Source organism: Agelaius phoeniceus, chromosome 2, assembly GCF_051311805.1.
Source record: "Agelaius phoeniceus isolate bAgePho1 chromosome 2, bAgePho1.hap1, whole genome shotgun sequence".
NCBI lineage: Eukaryota > Metazoa > Chordata > Aves > Passeriformes > Icteridae > Agelaius > Agelaius phoeniceus.
In genome coordinates this window covers 110,233,933-110,256,030 of record NC_135266.1, presented here as the reverse complement: position 1 = coordinate 110,256,030, position 22,098 = coordinate 110,233,933, and the positions used below count along the sequence as shown (strand labels likewise).

Below are 22,098 nucleotides of genomic sequence, written 5' to 3'. Positions count from 1 at the left end.
ACAAAGCAGTGTTTTCTGTTATAATCTTTCTAAGTGAGCTCCTCTCCAGGGGTAATTAGTAAACAGTGGGTTTAAGTAGGACCATCTGGGGCAGATGGGTATTGCTTTGCATTTATTTTTAAATCATGAGCCACAGGCTTGCAGTCATGGACTGTGGCTGGGAACAAGAGGGATTAACAGGAACATCTGGCATTGCTGGCAGGTGAAGGGGAAAGTTCAGGCAACTTTGGCAGAATCATCAAATCTGTCTGTGGAGAGCAGAAATATTTAAATAGGTAGAGAGATGTAACCATTCCCTCTCTGAAGGAGGGAAGAGATGTGGTTTTAGTAGAGGTCATGAGAATCTTTTTTAATATTGTAAGAATGCAGTGGTTTTGGTGAACATGATTAACTCTGTGCAGGTTCCTCTGGGTGAGTTTTATAAAAACTGTAACTTTTGCTGTAACTTTTAGTTTTGCTCAGTATTTATCACCTGGCATATGTAGTTCAGTTTGTGCATTGAATCAAGAGGTGCAGCTCTGTTGGAAAGAGTTCCATGAGAAGCCATGAAGATGATGGGATAACTGGTGGGAGAAGAAGATGGAAAGAATTTAGAGTAAGTCCCCCAAGTTGGGTCTTGACTATCATAAATCCTAATCAGTTTTTAAAGCAAACTTCTTTTGACATCTCAACATCTTTGTTGCTTTTTTTCATCTTCCTTCCATTTTCTCTTTTTTGCCTGGAATGTTTATTTGAGATAGTCTAGCTGCTTATGATTTAAAAAAAAAAAACCCACAACTTTTTCAAGTGCTGTTTTCTACATCTTTTTTACCATGACCTGAAATAAAAAAAAATATATCTACATTTTGTTGTATAAACACTATAGTTTGCAGTTTACACATTTTGTTAAGGAGTATTGTTTAATTTCCAAGGTGTTGTTTGTTTGATGTTGGTCCTAGGAATAGTATTTGTTTAATTATTTTTCTTGATTAAAACTTCAGTGTAAAGCCAAGGGGGATTAACCATTTTAATTCTTACTAATATGTAAGTTCTTCTGCTGTTAAGCAATAGTTTAGTAAATACGTTTCCTCTGCTAATATATGTAATTTAGCTCCACTATCCAAATGCTTTAAACATGTTAAAACTATCATCTAAACAGAATACTGAATTAATTTCATTTCTGTTTTACTCTCCAGTGTAAAATGAGTAGGCACCAGGATATTTGTCTGGCATGGTTATTTTTGTCACATTGTGTGGCCTTGTTTAATTTGTGTCTTTCAGTGTTTTTTAACTAAAGATTGGCAGTTCTTAGGTTTAAACAGCTGTGCAAATGCAACCAGTAACTTTGAAAGCAGTCTGGTCTTTCTCTGAAATGCAACACTTCCATACATTGCCAGGAAGTTTGATCCTTTTATTGCACAGCAGATAATATTTGTGATTATTGATGTTTAAGAAAATGCATATGTTGATGGATGGACCTTCATTTCTCTACCTCCCCTGCTGTGATTTCCATGGTGGCACAAGTGATGATCCTGCTTCAGTTTAACTGTCCATTTTTTTTAATTGAAATGCTTTTAACCTGAAATTTTTAGTAGCAATGTTGTACTATACAACTCTGAGTTAATATTCTTAAACTGAAGGCTGTTTATTCTTCTTTCAATGATGTGTGGGTTTTGGTTTGTTGGTTTTTTGGGTTGTTTTTTTTTTGTTTGTTTTTGTTTTTTTATTACAAGAGGCCATGGCATGCAAATGGATGAGCACAAAGGAAGATTAACTAGTGTTGCTTTAATGTCTTTTAATTCAGTTTTCTTTGTTTACTGGTACCTATTTAGCTTGAGTCTGTTGCCTTGAACTATGTGAAACAGATATTTCAAGGCAAAAAGAAAAAAGGAGTTTTCAAGCTTATATTTTATTTCCTTCTAGCCTAGAAATGACTCCATTGCTGAAATGTGTCAGTTCAGAATTGAAATCTTCACTCCATTCAGAGGAGTTAACCTTGAATGTGCTTACAAACGCTCCAGACCCTCTTGGCAGGTGTCTGTTCATTTGGACAGGCCATAATGACCATCCTTGCACATATCCAGTACTCAGTAAATGCAAAGAGGATAAAGAGTCTTGATTTAAGGGATTTCAGCTTGCTTCAGTTAATTTTTTTAATGACAAAGGAAGATTCCTGAAGACTTAAAACTGTGACTTTTCATTTTATCCTTTTTGAGTGTGTGTCCAGTATCAGGCATGAAAGTATTTGTGTCTGCTCTCACTGAAGTTTATTTTGAGAAAGATGCAACTCAGAGTTACACCTTTGAATTGTAACTGGATGCATTTTAAGATGAACACTTGGTATTATTTCTTATATTGCAGATGGCTGGAATCCATCTTCTCATCCATACAAGAAGTTGGAATATGGCAAGTGGGAGTTGTTCATTCCACCTGAAGATGGCCAATCTCCTGTGCCCCATGGGTCCAAGTTAAAGGTGTCGGTTCTAGACTTACTCTAACTCTTATAACCCTTCTTACTCATTTACTGTCCATTTTGTTTTCTTGTAAGTAACTTTATCATCTTCTAATTCTTCTAAGAAACACAATCAGTTTATCTAGTTGAGCAAAGTGACCTAAAGGAGTGAAAGAATCACAAAGAGAGATTTTAGGAACAGGCATATGTGGCTGAAATGTAGTTGTAGGGTATTGCACTATGCCATAAGAGGAAAACAGTTTGCAAATTGATAATCTGAAAAAGAAGAATTTAGTAATGTATAAGTAAAATCTTTCTGTATTTGATGCAACTACCTGTTATTAAGATCCTATTAAAATCTCAGTACCTTGATAATTTTTGCAGTACTTTTTACCATGGCTTTTCAGGTGATTTTTTTTGTTGCTTTAATGGTACATACAGATTTATAAAACTTCTACTTACCCTTCAGGAATTCAGAGTATTGAGTGGAAGGCTAAAGTAAGTGAAACTGAACACAATTGTATTTCATGGGCATCCATGAGCTTTAAGTATTTTCTTCCAGAAATTAATGGAAACTTTCTTTGAGCTGTCAAATGCCACAGTTGTACGCTTAGTGCAAATACACCTAACGACAACTAGCTCAGAGCAGAGTTGATGATTTCTAGGTGAATATTGATTTAAATCAGAGATGTGCTTTGTTGCACTCAGAGCTTGAGTTTCAGAGATACTGGGTGCTAATAGAGGGCAGTAATAAGTAGTAAAGGAAAGAAATGTACTGAAATTACCTATGGACTAGGAAAATTAAAAACCTGGGAGCATTTGTGTGATACTACTACGTTTTCAGAGGTCCCATCCACAGAACTAAAATACTGGGAGAAAAAAATCCTCATTTTTCTGCTATAAATCTGTTTAGGCAAACAAGAAATCTGTTAAAACAAAGATATGTGGGAAAATGCTCTGGAAATGCTTACTTCAGTGTGTGTGCTTATCTCTATGCTTTTTGTTATGGCTTATGAAATAATCCCAGTAATAAATAAGGATAAATTGAAGTTTAGGAACAATCATTCAAGGACGAGAAAGCTGTTTTTATTTTACAGAGAAGGAAAGAAAATACTTGTCTGCAACTCAGAAATGCAGTGATTATGCAGCAAGGTATGAGAGTGCAAAATGGTTATTTAATATTTTCCATGGTTTTGAGATGCAAGTAGATTAGATTTGATTGTTGCTGAATTTACCATCTCTGTTTTATCTACAAAACTCTTGACTCATCTACTGTAGAATATTCTATGCTTTTTGTCAAGATTAGAGGTGTGAATGGTGATGAGTATTGATAATTATTAACACAATAGCAAAAAAAGCATAGAATCTTAAATGCTTTTGGAGCAATGTAAGATGATTTTTTTTTTCTCTTGAATAATCACTGGTCATATCTCCTTATTTTGAAGTAAAGTCTTGATAGTATTTTCTTCCTGTTCAGCATTTTCTTTGACATATAAACTCCATAAAGCAAAGATTGCATTATACATAATTTTTTTAGTATGTTGAATTGCTATGGATTGCATTTGGTACTGATGTACTTTCAAGATGAACTGCTGTACTTCTGTAGTTGCTCTGTTTTCTGAAAAGCCAGAAGATACCCACTGGCACAATACAATATGAGTTTCCTTTTTTAGGCTTTTTCTACCCTCTCACTTTGCCTAAAATTGACCACGGAAAGCACAAGTAAAGTTATGTGGCTGTCATTGACACTCGCAATACCTTAATGTCCAGCAGGCTCTTGAAGCAAGACTGCCTGTCTGTATGTGAAACAAATTTTCTTTGGAGTATATTCATTACAAAAGGACTAAATATTTAGAAACTTGATTCATGAGTGTATGTAGTCATAATTGATGGCTCCATCCATATGGAGTTACTCCCTGCCTCATCTGTAGCTTTGCTAATAATCTTTCATGACACTGTTTTGTTCCATGGTGCCTTCAGGACTGAGTCCAGCACTTCACAATGTGTACTTGTGATGTAGTCAGATGATGAGACTAACAGAAAAAACCAAAAAAGTCTCCAGTTAAGGTTGTTCCAAGATGGTTTTTCACCAAAGCTTTTGGAGTATTCACATGGTAGGCATGTACCTTACCCTCATGCTACAGCTGATCTTACCCTCTCCCATTCTGCTATAATGGGTGCAGAAAGCTTCTGCTTTTCTCTAAGTTTTCTTTGAGCTATGTGGTTCAGACATTTATGATTGTTCATAAACGTCTGTATTTTGTGTGTTAGAGCGCAGTTTTGCTGTTCTTTGTTCATGTAGAAGCTGAGAAAATTGATTGTTTGCAGATAGAAATTGCTATGTAGATTGCAGAGGTAATGTTGAAATACACAGGCACTGGTGTCTGCACTAGACTAGGCAACAGGCATCTTTCTAGTAATGAAAGTATTTCCCATTTTTCTTTACTAAAGAAGCCTAAGGGAATCACAGCTTTAAAAGTTTATTTTGCCAGTATGATTCTTAAATACTTAAGTTAAAATAGTCAACTTCACCCATTATTGTGGTGATTAATCTGTTAGGGGAAGAAATGTCTCCTCCAGAAGGGCCTTTTCTTTAGCTTCTGTCTACTCTGTTTTGATCTTCAGTTCCACACAGGCGAATGAATGCCAAGTTCTGAAATGGTAACAAGGTCGTTTCTTTTAAATAAGTAATATCTAAGCCAGAATGGGAAATGGATGGAGTGTAGTCGGTGACACTAATTTAGATCAGGTCACAAAATATTTTTGTGGGGAAATAAATGAGGAGCAGAGGTCAAATGTTTGCCTGTTTTCAAATAGTAACAGGCTGTCTACTGTAGCTCTTCAGGCAGTGTTCTCATAAGTAAATATAAACATTGCAGAAAATGAGTAATTAAAAAACCTGCTGTAAATCTTCTGACACTTGTCTGTGTGAAGAGATGGATGCTTATGAGAGTTGAGTGACTCCCTTGTCAGTTTTGACATCCATCTTCAAAATAAGGTTACCTGCTAGAAAAGGGTATCTTTTCTTTCTCTCAATCAATTGGGAGCTTGGACTGAGTTAAGTGAACAAATATTGTTGCTATTATTGTAGGGTAGTGCTGGTTTTTAAGCATCTGATAGGTGTCACAAGTGAGCGCAGATTTAAACCCAAAGCCAAATGTTATCCTTTAATAAAAGAAGCCTTTTTACCTCTCATTATTTCTAATGAGGTAGTTTGAAAGATGTTTTCTGAAAACATCAGCATGTCTGTCATTCTGCAGTGGTAGCAATTGGGGTGCAAGTACTTAGCTTTTGTGGTAGAAAATGACTGGTTTTGTTTCTTTAATTTTTGGTATTTTTAATTAAATTTTTAGAGGATGCAGCAAGCTTGTAAAAAAATTATAATAGATAAACTTTTATAGCAAGTCTCATTGTGTGTGGTCATATTAATGCAGGAGTTTAATCATTGTTACACTTTGTCCTTTTACTGTTTATTTATAAATTATTTTTCCAACTGCTTAAGTGTACCTGTAAATTAGGTTTTCACTGTAGGTGGCAAGATCCTAATTTTGAAGTAGTGTCAATGGAGTTTAGGGATAGTATTGGTTAAAATTGAGATTTTAGTATCTGCACTGGGGAGCTTGCTTAATGTTATATACAGGAATGCTGAAGAACAACAAAGAAAATGGAAAACAATTGGCAAATGGAATCATTTAAGAATTTAAACCTAGTTGAAAATAATTTCTAAATTCATGGTCAAGTTCTGAAATACTTTCACACATCTAAATTAGAAAAAATGGCAAGATCAGTACTTGAAAATGATTGGCGATTATGATAGAGCTACTTGCTCCCCTGTTACATTAACTAGGAAAAGAATCTGTATAGTAGAACCACTAAATTTTCTTTTCTGAGCTGGAGAGGATGTATTAAAATAGAAGTGATTGTTCAACTTTCTAATAATGACAATACAGCTGTAATTTCTGAAATTATTACCAGAACAATAATTTTTTAGACTGATCAACTCATCTGACACATTAGCTAACAATGTCCTGGGTAGGTGCATGAATCTATATATATGCAACTAAATATCACTTGAATATTCATGAAATGTAGTTAATGTATTTTTCCTGAAAAAACACCTCAGAAAGTGGTGGAAACTTCTTAAAAAAACTCTGCATTCCATTATTTAAGTCTGTATCCTTTTCTTCTTCACATGTCTCTCTGTGTGTATATATATATATTCTATGTATTTAAATGGTGACATTTATAGTTTTTTGAGGGAGTATCTTGTACTGTAATGAGGCGATTAGAGCTGATAACTTGTGCACTTGTTAATGCAATATTTTTCTACTGATACTCTTGCATGTTTGAGTGGTTTCAGTGATTGCTGAACAGGAGTTGTAGGTGCCAAGGCGGGTACAAGATCGAGGCAGGCATCAGCAACACAGTTCTGTCATCAGTTTGTACAAAATTCTTGTAAGTTCACTGTGATTGGTTTTAATGGTTTTCCAGTCCAAATGTATTACCTTTTTTAATACTCAAATGTACAAAGGAAAGAACTACATTGAGTCAGAGCATTAACAGTTTATTCATCATGATTGAAGGTACCTAAAGTACATTTGTATTATTGAGGTAGAGGAAAGCTAGTTGTGAAGAATAGTTTTAAAACTTAATCCTTAGAGTTTTACCACTCTATGCTATACTTCCTAATAGATCTGCATGCTCTTTGTTAAACTTGTACACCTTGAAAAGGAATCAGATGTGGTGAGCAGGTAGGTTAATCTGTGTCAGGGAACCACAGGTAGTAAAATTCATCAAGTGTAATTACTGTCACCAATGAAATAGATGGAGCTGCAGCTGACCCCACTGATCAGGAGGTGCAACAGCAGTACTAGACTGGTGTGGAGTTCAGGTCTCATGCACTTCAAGCAGTCTGCAGTCAAAAACGTGTTTATAATCAGAATGTGAAATCTATTAATAATGGCAGGCTGGTGGCCAGGATTCTAGGGACAGAAGTGTTAAAGATGTGGTTGGCTTTCAGGGCTGTAAAATGTAAATAGAAAGAGAATACCTGGTTGGAAGGGACCTCGAGGATCCTCTGGTCCAGCCATTCTTGACAAAAGCATGGCCTGGTCACAATGGCCCAGCACCCTGTCTAGCTGGATCTTCAGTGTCCAATGTTGGGAAATCCAACACTTTCCTGGGGAGATGATTGTCATTATGACAAAGGTTATGTGCAGTCAGATGGCTTTTACAAAGGGAGTCCTGGGTACCCTGAGCAGAGGCACTAAACTTGATTTCAGGAGAAACCTTCCTGAAGAAATGCTTGCTATTTCCTTTAATGTACATATAGAAACACTTCTAATTATTCTGGTTTTTACCTTAGCTTTGGGGAGGAGGGAATATCCCTGCTCAGTCTGCCAAGTTCTGGATCACTTGAATATAATTTCTTAAATAGTCAGTATTTAAGAAAAAGAAAAAAAAAAACCAAAACAACCCAAAGCACAATCACCAGTTTTGCAAATTTGAACAGTGAATGAAACAAGTGTTGTGCAGCATCATGGTACATAGCCTCTGTGGAGGAAGAAGCAGACTTGTATTCCTGGGATTTTGAAGTTACTGAATAGGACTTAAATCATGTACCACATGCATTTCTGGATATAAGTCATGCTGATGGGAATTAGAATGTTATTTTTGCAGCAGTACCCTTCATGTTTCACCATGTGATTGTGAGCCGTGACCCTTCAGCAAGTTATTGTAGACTTCTTTGGGTACCGAGGAGGTTTGCCAACAGGAGGAGTTGTTTTCTCATTGGGGGGTAAACAGTCTCTTGGCATTGCCTGTTTGGATTTAGTAAACGATGTGCAGCTCCTCATGGACTCATAGGAGAGGTTGTAGCACCAAGGAGCTGCTGTAATGCAGTGGGCTGTTGTTCTTTGGAGCTTTTGTTGCAGACTGAGTTCAGTTATTTAGAATATTCTTGTTCAGCTATTTTGTCAGGCTTCATTCTCCTGTGACCTGAAGATTGTGCAATTCTCCAGTAGGAGGTTTTCCTATTTAAAAATACTTTAAAATATTTTACTTTTAGTTTATCCATACAGAATCTAATTGTTTCAATTACTATTAGGTGAACATTTAAGAAAAATGTGATTTTTTTTTTCTTAAGGAAAAGAGGGGAGATATCCTAAAGAAGAAGAGATCTTGAAACAGAATTTGAGAGTCCATATTAAGAATAGACAAGCATGGCTGTGATTCTCATGGGAATTGTTTTTGTTTGGAGGACAGGATGACTTTCTAGGGAAAGCTCCTGATGTTCTCTGCAGTGTGGCACAGCCACCCAATTGCAAGGTGCATTCTGCAGCAGTTGTCCTTGATACAAATGTTTTGTAGTTGAGGATAAGTAATACCTAATGCTTGGGTGCCTCTATTACATACTTCATCAGCTTCTTTTCTACTTGACATGGCTTGAAACAACTGTAAGAAATTACACTTACTGTATGTGTAATGTGTGCTTTATTATTATGGTTGCTTTTCAAACCATGCTCTTGTACCCCAAGCCTCTTAACTAAGATACTAGCAGAATACATACAGGAATGCTTCTGTATTATGCATACACATTTTGATAGTCTTTAGGCTTCATCACTTATTATAGTAACCTTTTTCTGATTGCCATAGGGAGGGAAAGTATTTTTTCAAATGTATTTTCTAGAGATTCCAGTTTTCCTTTGAATAATTTTTTTTTTTTGCTAAAAGGTTTTCAAAATCAGGACTCTATCTTGAAATAAAAGTTTTAATGCTTTCCCCCAGAACAGATGTGTGTTTTCCCTTTGTGAAAATAAACTGGCTGTCCCTCACCACCTGATAATTCTGCCCCTGTGTAGCTAACAGTTATATTGTACTTGGGTGATTAAGTGAAGTATTTTCTATACACTTGAACGTTAAATTCAGTTGGGGATGTTTCTGTGTGATGTTGCTTTCATTTTTAACAACTCTCCTAAGGTTTCCTGGATTTTGACAGTTTGATTTTCCTATGGTATTTTTATCTGCATAGATATTTTTCGATACTAGGCTACTGGCTCCATCTTTTGAGTTACTTTTTTATTCAAATAGATAATACAGCGTTTTTTGGTTTTTTTGTTACTACTAGTTTCTCCTAGTTTTTTAAGATAAGCACAAAAGTAGAAAAAAGAACAAAAGCTTTCCTTTTTTACCTGATCTAATAAACTAGTTAAAGATGTTCAGAAGTTCTGCAATGCAATTGAAATACTTAAATCACAAATGGAGCTGTATCTCCCTCTTTTGGAAAATCAAGGCATGACTCCATGACTTGACTTAGAATACAGGCTTTTGCCTGTTTCGTATCTTGATTGTATTTTAGTTTTACTTTGTTTTCTTTGCTTGAGGGAGAAAGGAAGGGTAAAAAAGGGGGAATTGTGAACAAATATTTAATATCCATAAGTTTTGATTGCAATAGCTGATGTCGTGATACATTTACAAAGCAAATAAATCTCTCTCCAATGATTTTTGAATGGTACAGATTTGCCTGCACAAATTTGTTAAACGTGTAACCACTTAAAAAGTACTGTTATATCTGATAATGAAGGATTTTTTTTTAATATTTGATATTAATGCTTGTCCCTTCAGCAGCTTTCTTTTTCAGAAAATAGTTAGGAAGAAACAGAGCAAACCAGTCAACTGGTTTGTATCATCTGACTCAGTTTTGATAGTAATCATAAATTGATCAGGAAAACAAAAACTTGGGGGAAGGAATAACGTGACTAGTGTTCTATTACTTTTTCTTTCCAGTGTAGCCAATTTGCAATTTAGGAAGGAAAACAGCCTGGAAGAAGCAACATGCTGTCCATTCTTTCCAAAATTTCATTTCAAGGTTTATGATCAATTCACTCTAAGGAAATAACTTCAGTCTACAAGCACCTTGACAGATAGACTCGATTTCTTGGTTATTTGGAGCAGTATGAATAGAGTATGGTAAAGTTTTTCAGGGGAAGTTGAGTTCTGGAAAGATCTCCCATTTTCTGTGCTTCTTGCCCCTCCAGTTTGGGTGAAGGTTCATTTGGGAGCATACTCCTGAGCTGGGGAAGCTGAGGTGTTGAAGAGCTTCTGGTTCATTTATTTCCTTGCTGCCTCTCCTGAGCTTTGTTACAGGGCTGTGCAGGAGCAAGAAGAGTGAGGCACTAGTGCAGAAGCTGTGTTTGCTTCTTCATTTCTTGCCTTCTCTTTCTGAGGCTATTAAAGAGAAAAATTTATCCGGCCTCTAAAAATCTGTCAGGTAAAGTGAGACAATTATGGAGTAATGCTCTTTACCATGCTGTTCGATCCCAAATTTTCATCAGGCTTTTGTATTTTTAATCTAAAGCTACTTTAAAGTGAACTTTCAGACAAGAAACTCTAGATTCCAGTCCTGGGCTCTGCAGCAGGTTGCACTGTGTTATCAGGAAGTGTTCTGCTGTGGTCCTTTGCATTAAGAACCAAACATTATGAAGTACAGCCTCTAGATTGCAGTGCTTCTCTCACAAACCCCTGCTGACCTGTAGAAAGAGAGGAGTTGCTCTCTGGTTTCCTCTGTGCTTGTGAGCGGGTGATGTGATTTTATTTGCTGCTGTAAATGGCCTCAGTTTACACTGCCCACTGGCAAAAGATCATCAGAACTGTGTGTTCTATCCTGGGTGCTAAAGTCAGGATTGTTTCTTTTTGGGGATGAATAGGACAGACTGGGGTGTACAGGGAGAGCTACTTTCAGCTGATGGATTGTAGCACGGTGGGAGTGGGTCTCTTCTCCAAGGTAACAAGTGACAGGACAAAGAGGGCATTTCTTCCAGTTGTGCTGGAAGAGGTGTAGATTGGGTATTAGGAAAGAGTGGTCATGCATTGGAACAGAGAAGTCATGGAGTTGCCATCCTCAGAAGTTTGAGAAAACAGATGGATATGGCACTCAGGGGCATGGTTTAGTGGTGAGCACGGTGCTGGGCTAGCTGTGGGACTACCTGGTCTCTTCCAACATAAACAACTCTAGGATTCTGTTTCTGGAGCACCTTGAGGATTCTGAGAAAAGGATGTACAACTTAAAGAAAAAGAGAATAGCAGCATTGTATCGGTGTCTTGAATGCAGGACCTGTCTTGGAACAGCATTTATGAAATAAAATCTAAGATCAGGTTTTCTTATAGCACCAATGTGTCCAAAGTATATTGGGTATATCAGATTCTTTTGTATTCTTGGAAATTTGTGGTGCTTTTTCTTGGTTACCCTATTTATCTACAGCAAAAAAGTAAAAATACAAACTTTTATATTCTACAGAGCACATTATGCTAAAAAAACCCTTCATATTCAAGCAGCTGTTTTCCATTTTCATGTGCTTTTAGAAAAACTGAGGGAGGAAAATACCTTGATGCTAAATTTCTAATAAATTTCCTGTAGTAGAAAAACCTTGTTATGTTATCACAGCATCTAATATAAACTTTCTAGGGTGTCTTTAAGAGTTCATCCTGCTCATGTTTTATGTTTTGTGTTGAACTTGCTTTTAAGTCAGATGCATGTTATTGAGATGAAATGATATTTCCACCTGTATTCCTGTGGCTTTTATATTTGGATAATTTTGTGCAGAAATGAATAGATCTGAAGCAATTGAAATACTGTAGATTGTAAAATACTGAAATAATAGCTTATTGCCCTTATATAACAAGTCACTTCCATTTCCATATTTATATTAAAGCTAGTCCACTCTCTCATTTTATTAGCTATTGTTGGTTTGATGGCCAATTTAATTTCATCATTGTATTAAAAGCTACATATACCAAGAATCATTCTAAGTGTTTTCAAGCTTTAAAGTAATGAAATAATAGTACAGTTTCAGAACAATTTATTGGCTTGCATATATTCATCAGTTACTTAGTTATCGTTTTGTTATTTTCATTTCCTCAGCTGGAGTATAAATGATAAAGCACTATATAACAAATTTCTCAAAAAGCAGAAATGTGTCTAAATTCTTATCTATATATATTTAAAGAACTTATATATATGTAATTTTTAAAGAAATTTAAATCAAAACAAATAACTGAGAAGTAAGGAATGGCAGCATGGCTTTTTGGTTCTAGTGTTTGAACCTGTCTCCTAATTAGTAGAAACAGATGCAGACGCCTTATGGAATCACATCATAATTAAATTAAATGGATTAGATGCAGGAACTGAAAGCTAAAGGAGTGGTTGCTGAGCAGAGTAGTTGTCTGATCTTCTGCAACTCTCTTGAATTATCCTCTTACACTGTTCTGAAGATCTTTGTGTACACTGGGAATTGGGGTAGCCAAATGGAGCTGATGTGAAGAGAAGATGAAGGTAGGTAAACACAAAGAAAAAAAGGGATATTTGTAGAAATACCATGAATTTTAAATGTGGTAGTTTGTGTCCTGTTACTGCAGAGGTTCGTCTATCATAACAATAGCACAGCCACATTAAGCTCCATTTTTACGCACGGATTTACTTTTTATGTGAATTTGTATTTGTGACAAAGCTTTTAAATTTGTTGTGAACCTTTCATACTTTTTATCGTTATAGATTGTCTTAGAAAAAAAGTGTGATGTCTGTTCATAAAAAGCCAGCAGATTTCCCTGAGTCACAGTAGGTTGAAAGTTGCCTGAATGTAAGCACAGAGTTTTCCTTTAAATGCCCCAAGACATCCAGAAGGAATTGCTGGATGTGCTGTGGGTGATATAAAAGGCCTGTGCTATTTTGGAAAGGCAGAATAATGGGATACCCAAGAGTCTCAAATGCCTGAAAAATCAAGGCCTTTCAATCTCACTTGTCCTGCATTGGCAGCATCATTACATTAAATGAGACCTATTTCAGCTGCTGAATTGCTCCTATGTGTTATTGCATTTTCTTTATGATACTGGACTGACCTCAGAGTGGTGGTTTCCCCTTAACTGTAATAAACTGCTTTTGAGAGTTCCAAACATCATCAGACTCATAACCCCTATATCTAATTCTATCCTACAACCTACTCCCCATTCCATGAATTTCCTATCCTCTAGTGGACGGACATGGAACACATTGTCACTTTTGTACTAATGTTATTGTGAAGTTTAGGTCCTGCTTTGTCTTCCAGCAGTCCAGCATTTGGAAAATTGGAGTCAACTTTTGCGCACCAGTTTTTACATACCTTCAAAGCCAGCCTTTGTTAGTTATGTTTTCTCTGGCTACAGCCATACGTTTTTTTTTTATTTAGATCTGAAAGTTTTTCAAAATTATTCACTTACTAGCACTGATGCTGTAAAATTCAGGTTCAAAGTTGTGTTTTTTCTGTGTTGAGTGTACTCATCTGTGAAATCCACGGCACTTATTACAGTGTTTTGGATGCTAAACTTTAGGATGCTGTACACTTCAGACAGAAACTTTGAAAATACACCCAACATCCCTATAATGGAAAAATGAATACCAAACATAAATTTTTAACCTTTGCATACAAAAGATGTACAGCATAGGTTGAGGTCTTCACTTCTGTTGTTTTGCAGTTGTACTTATATAAATTGTGTGTCTGTGTCATGTCCATTTTTAGAGCAAATTGACTTTTTAATGCCAGGTTTTGAAGGACATTTTCATTCTGTCTTCCTGACACTTATTTCTGTGAGATGATTTATTTAAATGTATTTATATCTCACTTGGAAGCCAGAATCATGTGACATTCAAAGGTCACATCAAGGATTTTGAATGTTTATCACTAGGAGAGGTGGGAAAAAACCCTAAACTATTTAGAGGAGCTATTTTTGAAGTCGATGTCAGCAAATTCAGCATGACTTACTTTGAATTTCCTACATTCCTGTGTTAGAAGTTTCCAATGGGAAAGCCATCATGGAGACTTTGGAAATGGGGGAAAAACCTCTTTTTGATAGTTCTGAACAGGCTTGCTGCTTAAAGATGCCTCCCTCTCGGCACACAGACACATAAAAAATCATGATGTTGTCTATGTACTATACAATTTGATAATATATTACTTTGTCTCATGTTTCACACAAAGAGGTGGTTGATGTAGATGGTGGCAACTTCTTTACATCTGTTATTTTGTATTTGTTTCATTCTGTCTAAATTTGGGCAGTGGAAATGTAACTCTTTTGAGATGCTGGTTTCTTTCTTCTTAAACAGTTTTTGTTGGTTTTTAACGACCTGGGGAGGATGTATTAGTTTGTGTTGGAAACTCGGATTTCCTTTTTTCCCCTCACTTGTCCTCTTGTTGGAGTGTTTTCTGCAATAATAGGATCGAAAATACAGGGATTATTTTTACCTAGGATTTTCTTTCACTTAAGTCTAAACTGTAAAAGAGGTTGCTTGTGATGAGAGGTTTGTTTGGTTCACATGGCATGTGTTTCATGCTATAGCATTATGCATTTTAAAAGCTTTATTTAATGGGGGCTGTAATTTTTATATCAAATGGTGGGATGTGCCTCCTCATATACATTGAGGAATGATCAGGGACATGCCTTGTGAAAATCAAGTAGGTAAATCCCAAGGCCAGTTTGAAAAAGCCTAATTTAATGAACATCATGGCTTTATCTATATTCTTTAGACAACAATTTTTTGAGTTAATTAGAAAATGTAAAGTCAGCTATAAAGTCTTGATGAACTAAGTAGTAGCTTGTTAGGCTGCAACTTTTATGAATTTGTTTTTACTGATTTCAAACTGATTTGTAGGAAAAGTACAGTATCTGTTAAACTGATTTATAGGTACTCTGTCAAAAGTGCTGTGTAATGGCTCTATTCAGTAATCCTTATGCATGTAAAATCTGTAACAGCACATTTCAAGTGTTCAATACACAGCAGCTAATTTTTATATCTGGACACTGCAGAGAAGGGACCACAAGTCATGATTTGGGGTGAGTGGAGCAAGAGTTTTCATCTGTCTTTGTTTTATGTGTGCTTTATAATTTTACTCCTTTTATTATTATATTATTGTTATTTTATTATTTTGCTTATATGTAATTGTTTCAAGAAATAGCAAAGCAAATATGGGAATTAAAGCTGTCAGACTGTTTGCATTAGAGTTATTTTTGTCAGTCTTGGGCTGAACTGCTATTTGTTTTGTTGTGCCATTCAGTTTTTTCCTGTTCCTGTGCTCATGCTTCAGCTGAGCGTGGTGACATGAGAGTTCTGTCCAAGAAACTTCAGAAAACATTATTTGGAATTTTTATTTCTAACTTTATTAATAAAAACTTTATCAGAGAGGCAAATAAGAGGATTGACTACAGAGCTTGATAATTAAGCCTAGGAGAGACTCTGTAAATGGTATTCACATAAAATTAAGAAAAGTATTAAGCAAGCTTAGCTACAAAGAATTGAAATTGCCAGGGATCACTTGATAGATCTGTAAGGACCCTGTGTTGATTATGCTTCTGCAAATCAGAGAAGGAAAGGACTCAACTTTACCAGCTCTGGTGGTGTAATAATTGTTTTTCTTGACTCTGCTTTCTCTGTGCACAGCCCATGATACTCAAAAATTACAGTAACAAATGAGCAAACCTGAGGTTTCTGCTGTAGGGGTGAAATTAATCTATAGCCATGGCTGGATGTATTTGAAAAATGTTTCTTAAGACCACCACTTTAAGAGAAAGCAACAAATAAATTTTATGATTACTTGTTTAAAATAAGCGCTTCTCCAAATTTTCTGAGATTTTTAATATTTGCATGGTTAAATTTCATTAATTCTATTTTTGTATAAATGTATCTTGGGTTGAACTCTATGATCTTAAAGGTCTCTTCCAGCCTTGTGATTCTGTGATATTTTTTTCTTTTGAGCATGGAGTTGTCTTATATGTTTGCATAATAGAACTGAAAGGAAAGTTGCAAAATGAATGAATCCAAAAAATTTAGATTATGAGCCTTAAAATAGAGCAGCCTAAAGTTTTAAGACTGTTCAAGTGTGTAAAGCCAACCCTTAGAATAGTAGATTTCCACCACTTGTTTATGACTCTACATGATTACTATCATAATATATGAAACATAACTGTATGTATTTCTAGCAAGTTTTGGTTTTATCTTTTAAAATCCTGTCTGTAAAGGTTGATAGAAACTTATATGATTTCCTGTAAGTCTCTCAATTCCTGAAAAGTGTAACCCTTAAGTTTGGCTTTGTAGAGGTTTTGATTAAATGCAAAACTAGCACTTGAAAAAATTATTTCTGAATAAATGCTAAAAGAAATGCACTGGTGTCTTACAAAAGAGGGAAAATAAGTGACTTGCAATTAAAGTGACTATTAATTTAACTATCAATTTAAGTGACTACAGAACAATGGAAGTTCTTATACTTTGTCAGAAATATGGGATACAGAGATTGGTTGTGCAGTATAACTGTAGAATTTTAACCTGAAAAAGTCAAATAACTGATGGTTGGCCATTTGAATGATTTTCTGATATCTTTTTTTTTCTCCTAACTTTTTCATTTCTTAATGGCTTTAATTAAAGACAGTACATGACTGGATAAATATATCATAATAAAGAAATTTACATTTCCCCCCTCCAGTATCATTTTTGGATTAAACCAGTACTACAGCTAATTCATGTTCTGAATGTAGATTAATTACTTCACATTTCTTAAATGTGCCTACCCTTCATAAGCCTGTCTAGTATGAATTATGCTAAAATATTAGAAAAAAAGGAATGCCAAGATGAGTAGGTTATTATATGCAGTAATCATCTTATTTCTGTGATGGGTAAATTGGGAAAAAATAATAAAAGAAGCAATAGCACCGTCAGAAGTGTGATATTAGAGAGAGGAGATAACTTTTATTATTTTAAGAATAATTTGCAAATTGTCAATGCTATCAGCAAGGAGGATCTTCACAGTGTTGATAGAATTTGCAGAAATACTCTTTGGGTCAGCTTTGCTAATGCAGCTAACAGAAGAAATTTTACATGCAGCTTTACAGTGTTTTGCAATAACTTTCTCAGCTTTTTTGGTGAGGTTTTTGATATGAATTACTCCATTTTATAAAACCTATTTTAAATTGTTGGAGTTATAATACCGTGTACTAAGGCACTGAAATCATTCTTCCTTGCCTTATTCCATCAACTTCCATTAACTATCTGCGTATACATATTTTTGTCTTTGTAGATCTAGATGACCTTTTAAAGGTCCCTTTCAACTAAACAAGGTTCTGTGATCCTGCCTTCTTCCATGATTGGGTTAAGGATAACAAATAATCTATCAAAACAATGAAAGACACTTGCCAGAGGTGAAAAGGCAGTTCTTTGATAATTTCGTCTCCCAGACTACCTGTTAGGAATTGAGAGCAAAGACAAGTAACTTTTTTAACAAAAATAATGAGCAAGGAGTGGAAAAAATCCCAATCCCAAAAATCCCTTTCCCTTTTTCATAGTTTTTCCCACAAAAAATAAAAAGCCCCATAAAACCAACAACCAAACTGAAAAGTCTCAGTCATCACTTTGTTAATAAAAAGCAGAATTAAGAATTCTGTGCATTCACTAGCTTATACATTTCTAGGTTTTAAATTTGCAGACCATCTGTGTTACCGTTTTAGTGGCAGCCAAGATACCAAGCAAAACCAGAGTGGTGCTGTTCCTTCTGTGCTGAGGAGAGGGGAGGTGGGATGGGGTGGGAAGATGTGAGAGAGGTGGAACTTTTTCTTTGCCTTGACCCAAAAACTGTCCTGTGCTTCTTGTGTTGTCTGTGGTCCTGGGCTATGTGACATTGTTAAGGATTCTCAGAGCATGGAAAAGAAGATGGAATTATGATATTAAAATTGCTTTACTAGATTGTTTTGTTTGTCAAGTTAAACAAATCACAGTTCTCATCCTAATGGCATAATACTGCATGTCTATTTAAATTTAGCAGAACATGGAAAGGAAATAGTAATGACAGGGGTAATTAGGGAACCTAACAGAAATCCATTTGGGAAGGCTTCTTCTCCCATTAGTTATATAAATCTTATGTATATTCTCACCTTTCAGCTCTTGCTGGTGAACATCACTCCTGTCTGACATGTCTGGTTTACTGTCCCTTTGCAAATCATCCCTGCGGGCAGGGTCATTCTTCCTTCTCTTGACTTGCATTGTGTGTTTGTGTGTTCTTTAAATTAAATTTCTGTGTAGTCTACTATTTCATCCTGTGCTGTGGCTTGCATAGGAGGCGTTCTGTGAGTTATAAGTGACTGCCTGCATATGTTGTGTTATTTTATAGGTGGTGATTCGTGCTCAGAATGGCGCCCTCCTCTATCGTATTTCACCCTGGGCAAGATATGTGGTCCGTGATGAAGACAAAGTGAATTATGATTGGGTTCACTGGAATCCACCACAGTCATATATAGTAAGGCTTCAATATTATTTTCAAGAGGTGTATCATGTTATCTTTGTTTCCCTGTTTGGAAGAAAATAAAAGGAAATAGCAAACTCGTTAAAAGAGCTGAGAGATGAAGGGCTTTTATTAATGGCTTTGATAGAAATAAATGACTTTAATGATGGATGTTTTTAAGCTGCTTTTCCAGCCTCCTGTAGAATATATAAAAATAGTTATTAATGTGGTATTTTAAACTTTTGCCACCTGTTAGGTAAGATTGACGGGTATTCTGGGACAAGATGGCTGTTCCTGGTAGGGAGGAGAGCAGGGAATTATCAGTACTGGATTTAAGGATTGGTTGTCTGCAAATGCAATGTTCAGTCCTCAATACTAGGTTAATGTTCCGTGAAGTCAGAAAAAACTTGCAAAATAACTTGCCCACACTCCAGTCAAATCCTGGTTTCTTTGTATCAGGAAAATCCCATTATTGAATTTAAAGCCCTCTTTCTTCTCATGCACTACTGTAAGGGAGAGAACTCTTTGCATGATATATGAAAAATACCCTAGGAGAATATTTGGAAACTTCAGACCATATGAGTGATGTTGTTTCATAAAAAACTTGTTCATGTTTTCCCTGGAAAATGGTATGCAGTGTTTTATATTAGAGATGCTGTAGTCTCTACTTTGAGTTAAATTTTCGCATCCACATCAAATTAGGAAGCAACTGCATGAGAGAGAAAAGGCTATTGGCATGGAAAATATTTTCTTTAAAAATAGATCACGTAATGTACAATAACTCTTGTTAAAGTGTGTAGTCTATCAATTTAGTGGCCTACTCTGTGTATGATGCTCTGTGACATCTCAGTGTCATCAAGAAAAGGAATGGGTAGGGATTTGGGAATGCAGTGATTGGGATGACCTAGAGTAAAAAAGAGGCTTGAACTTTTGGGTGCAGATAAGGCCTTACTGAAAAAATATAAAAGTCCTTTTATGAATAGTAGAGGTGTCCAGTGGAAATAAGTCATAGGGAACAAGCCTCAATCAGAAGTTTTGTCCTTTAATTGTTCCTTCAATTTCTGTTCACATGTTTGTATTCAACTAGTTTTGTTCTGCATTTTCACAATGCAGAATAATAAACTAACAAATAGGATATTAACTTCAATGGCCTCTGTATTCGTCAAATATTTTCACCCATCTGGAAATGCTGTGTACTTGTCTCCAGACTTGAGATTATGTAATTACGTTTTAATCCTAAGTAATGACAATATAGTTGATTCTTTGCTATGGAACTGTATTCTTTAGGAATAACAGATTTATAAATTTCAGATAAGATAAGGCAGCAATTTCATGTACCTGCAGAAAAGCAGGTATGCTTAAAAAATAAAAGCCCATCTTATTATTTTCTCTCTGTATTTTCAAACAAGCTTCAGAGTGATTCAGAAGGACATCAAGTGGAGTGGCTACTATCAGTTGAACACTGAAGTGTAATTTAAAAAAGAATATAAGAAAAGTGTTGAATCATCAATGTCTAGTTTCTTGTTCATAAAGGACGTTAATTTCAAACAGACATTTGCTTTAACAGTTTGAAATGTTTAGAATGCTCTTAGAGGAAAAACTAAATAAACCTAAATTGTTTTTCATCTTGTACAAATCATGTGATTATGACAACACTTCTAAGCTGTTCCTAATGAGAACTCTGTTTTTTTCTTATAGCATAAGAATCCTTCTCCCAAGAGATTAAAAAGCCTACGAATCTATGAATCTCATGTGGGAATTGCTTCCCCAGAAGGCAAAGTAGCTTCTTATAAAAACTTCACCTACAATGTACTACCTAGAATAAAGGATCTTGGTAAGTAATACTAGAAATGCTTGCAGAGATAGTTTTTATGTGCCTGTGCTTGTTAGAAAAGATGACTGTCAAGTATCTAAAGGTATTTTTTTTTATTTTTCCCAATTACACATACTATAAAAATAGATTCTTAGGTGAGCAAAAATTATAAACAAGTGAAATCTTTGGAGAACAAACAAAGACTGAAATAGGATATGTGAATTAAAGTCTATTCCAGATTTTTAAGTAAAATATGATTATTAAAGCCCAGATAAGTATTGCAAAGTAATTTGCTTTTGGCATGGTTTGCTTTCAGACTGAAAAAAGATTGTCACAAAAACAGTCTTCAGAAAATACTTAATTGGTTCTACTAGTGTAAAGCTTAATTCTAAGCTTTACACTAGTAGAACCAATTTAGTATTTTCTAATTCTAATTCTTTTGTCCTTCTGATTCTAAGGAAGGACAAAAGAAATACCTGAATATTCTTTGTTTTGCCAGAATAACCGTGCTAGACATTTTATCCCTGAACAGTAACTCAGAAGTATCAGAACAAGGAAACTTTAAATATGAAAGACCCTCCTCGACCTTTTTCAGGAAAAGACCTTCTAGTATATTGGAGAGGATGTGTGAAAGAGCTGCTAACATTATCTCAGGAACCACAGCAAAACTGTTCACCTCAATTTCATTTAATTATTTTTTCCCATGATGTCTTTGCACTGTTTCTGTAATGGACAATGTTAGAAGCTATTGCCTTTTACTGCCTTGTGATGAAATACATATTTTACACTGCTGTAAAATAATCATGACACCTGTAGCTGAAACCTCTGTGGATGATGGCTTTGTTTGTGTTTGATTTCTTTAATTCTGTTTTATTTGTCAGAGCGCCTGATGAAGACATTCTCTTGTAGCTTTACATGTTAAGTCAATGTTTTGTGGCTTTTGCCTTTTGGTAAAGTTGAGCTTGCAGGTGAGATGAGGGAGTTTGCACATGTGGAAGATGTTTTGGATTTTACATTATATAAAAAGCAGTTTTGGATTTTACATTATATATCTGTGACTCCTTACTGCCAAGGAATTTCACTGGTCCCAGGAAGTTAATAGGATTTACAGTCCTACAATTTTTTCTTTGTGGAGAAATGTCATGAAAAGGCTGATACACCAAATAATAAAACGCAGTATCAAATTTAGGGTATATAAAAATTATAACTAATTTTCCTTCTTGTTTACATTAAGTAAACATTGTGGGATTTAAGTATTTTTAAAATATTTTTTAAGGTCTGTTAGATTCAGTTGTGGAATGTCTTACTTTTTAGGACAAGCTTAAAGACATCACTATATATGAACTCTAATATATTAGTAGTTTGTAGGAATATGTGCATGACAAATAGCAAAATAAGTAGCAAGGAAATTGAATGAGATTAATTTGATGCAATGTTGCTGTTTATTTATAAAAATGATGTAAATAAAAATAAGTACAACAGGCCTGAATTATAAACCAGCAATGAATCTGACAAATTGCTGAGCTCACACCAACTGCGTTCTAATAATAGCTCTGGTTTTA

At 35.3% G+C, this 22,098-nt stretch overlaps 1 protein-coding gene across 1 annotated transcript in view; it reads left to right on the top strand.

The window, feature by feature from the left end:
- GBE1 (1,4-alpha-glucan branching enzyme 1) overlaps nt 1-22,098 on the top strand; it is a 138,070-nt gene that overhangs the window by 39,539 nt on the left and 76,433 nt on the right. Inside the window, exons 3-5 of the mRNA XM_054627780.2 lie at nt 2,341-2,453; nt 18,613-18,738; nt 20,422-20,557. Of these exons, the coding sequence (XP_054483755.2) occupies nt 2,341-2,453; nt 18,613-18,738; nt 20,422-20,557 (375 nt within the window). The remainder of the gene's footprint in view (nt 1-2,340; nt 2,454-18,612; nt 18,739-20,421; nt 20,558-22,098) is intronic.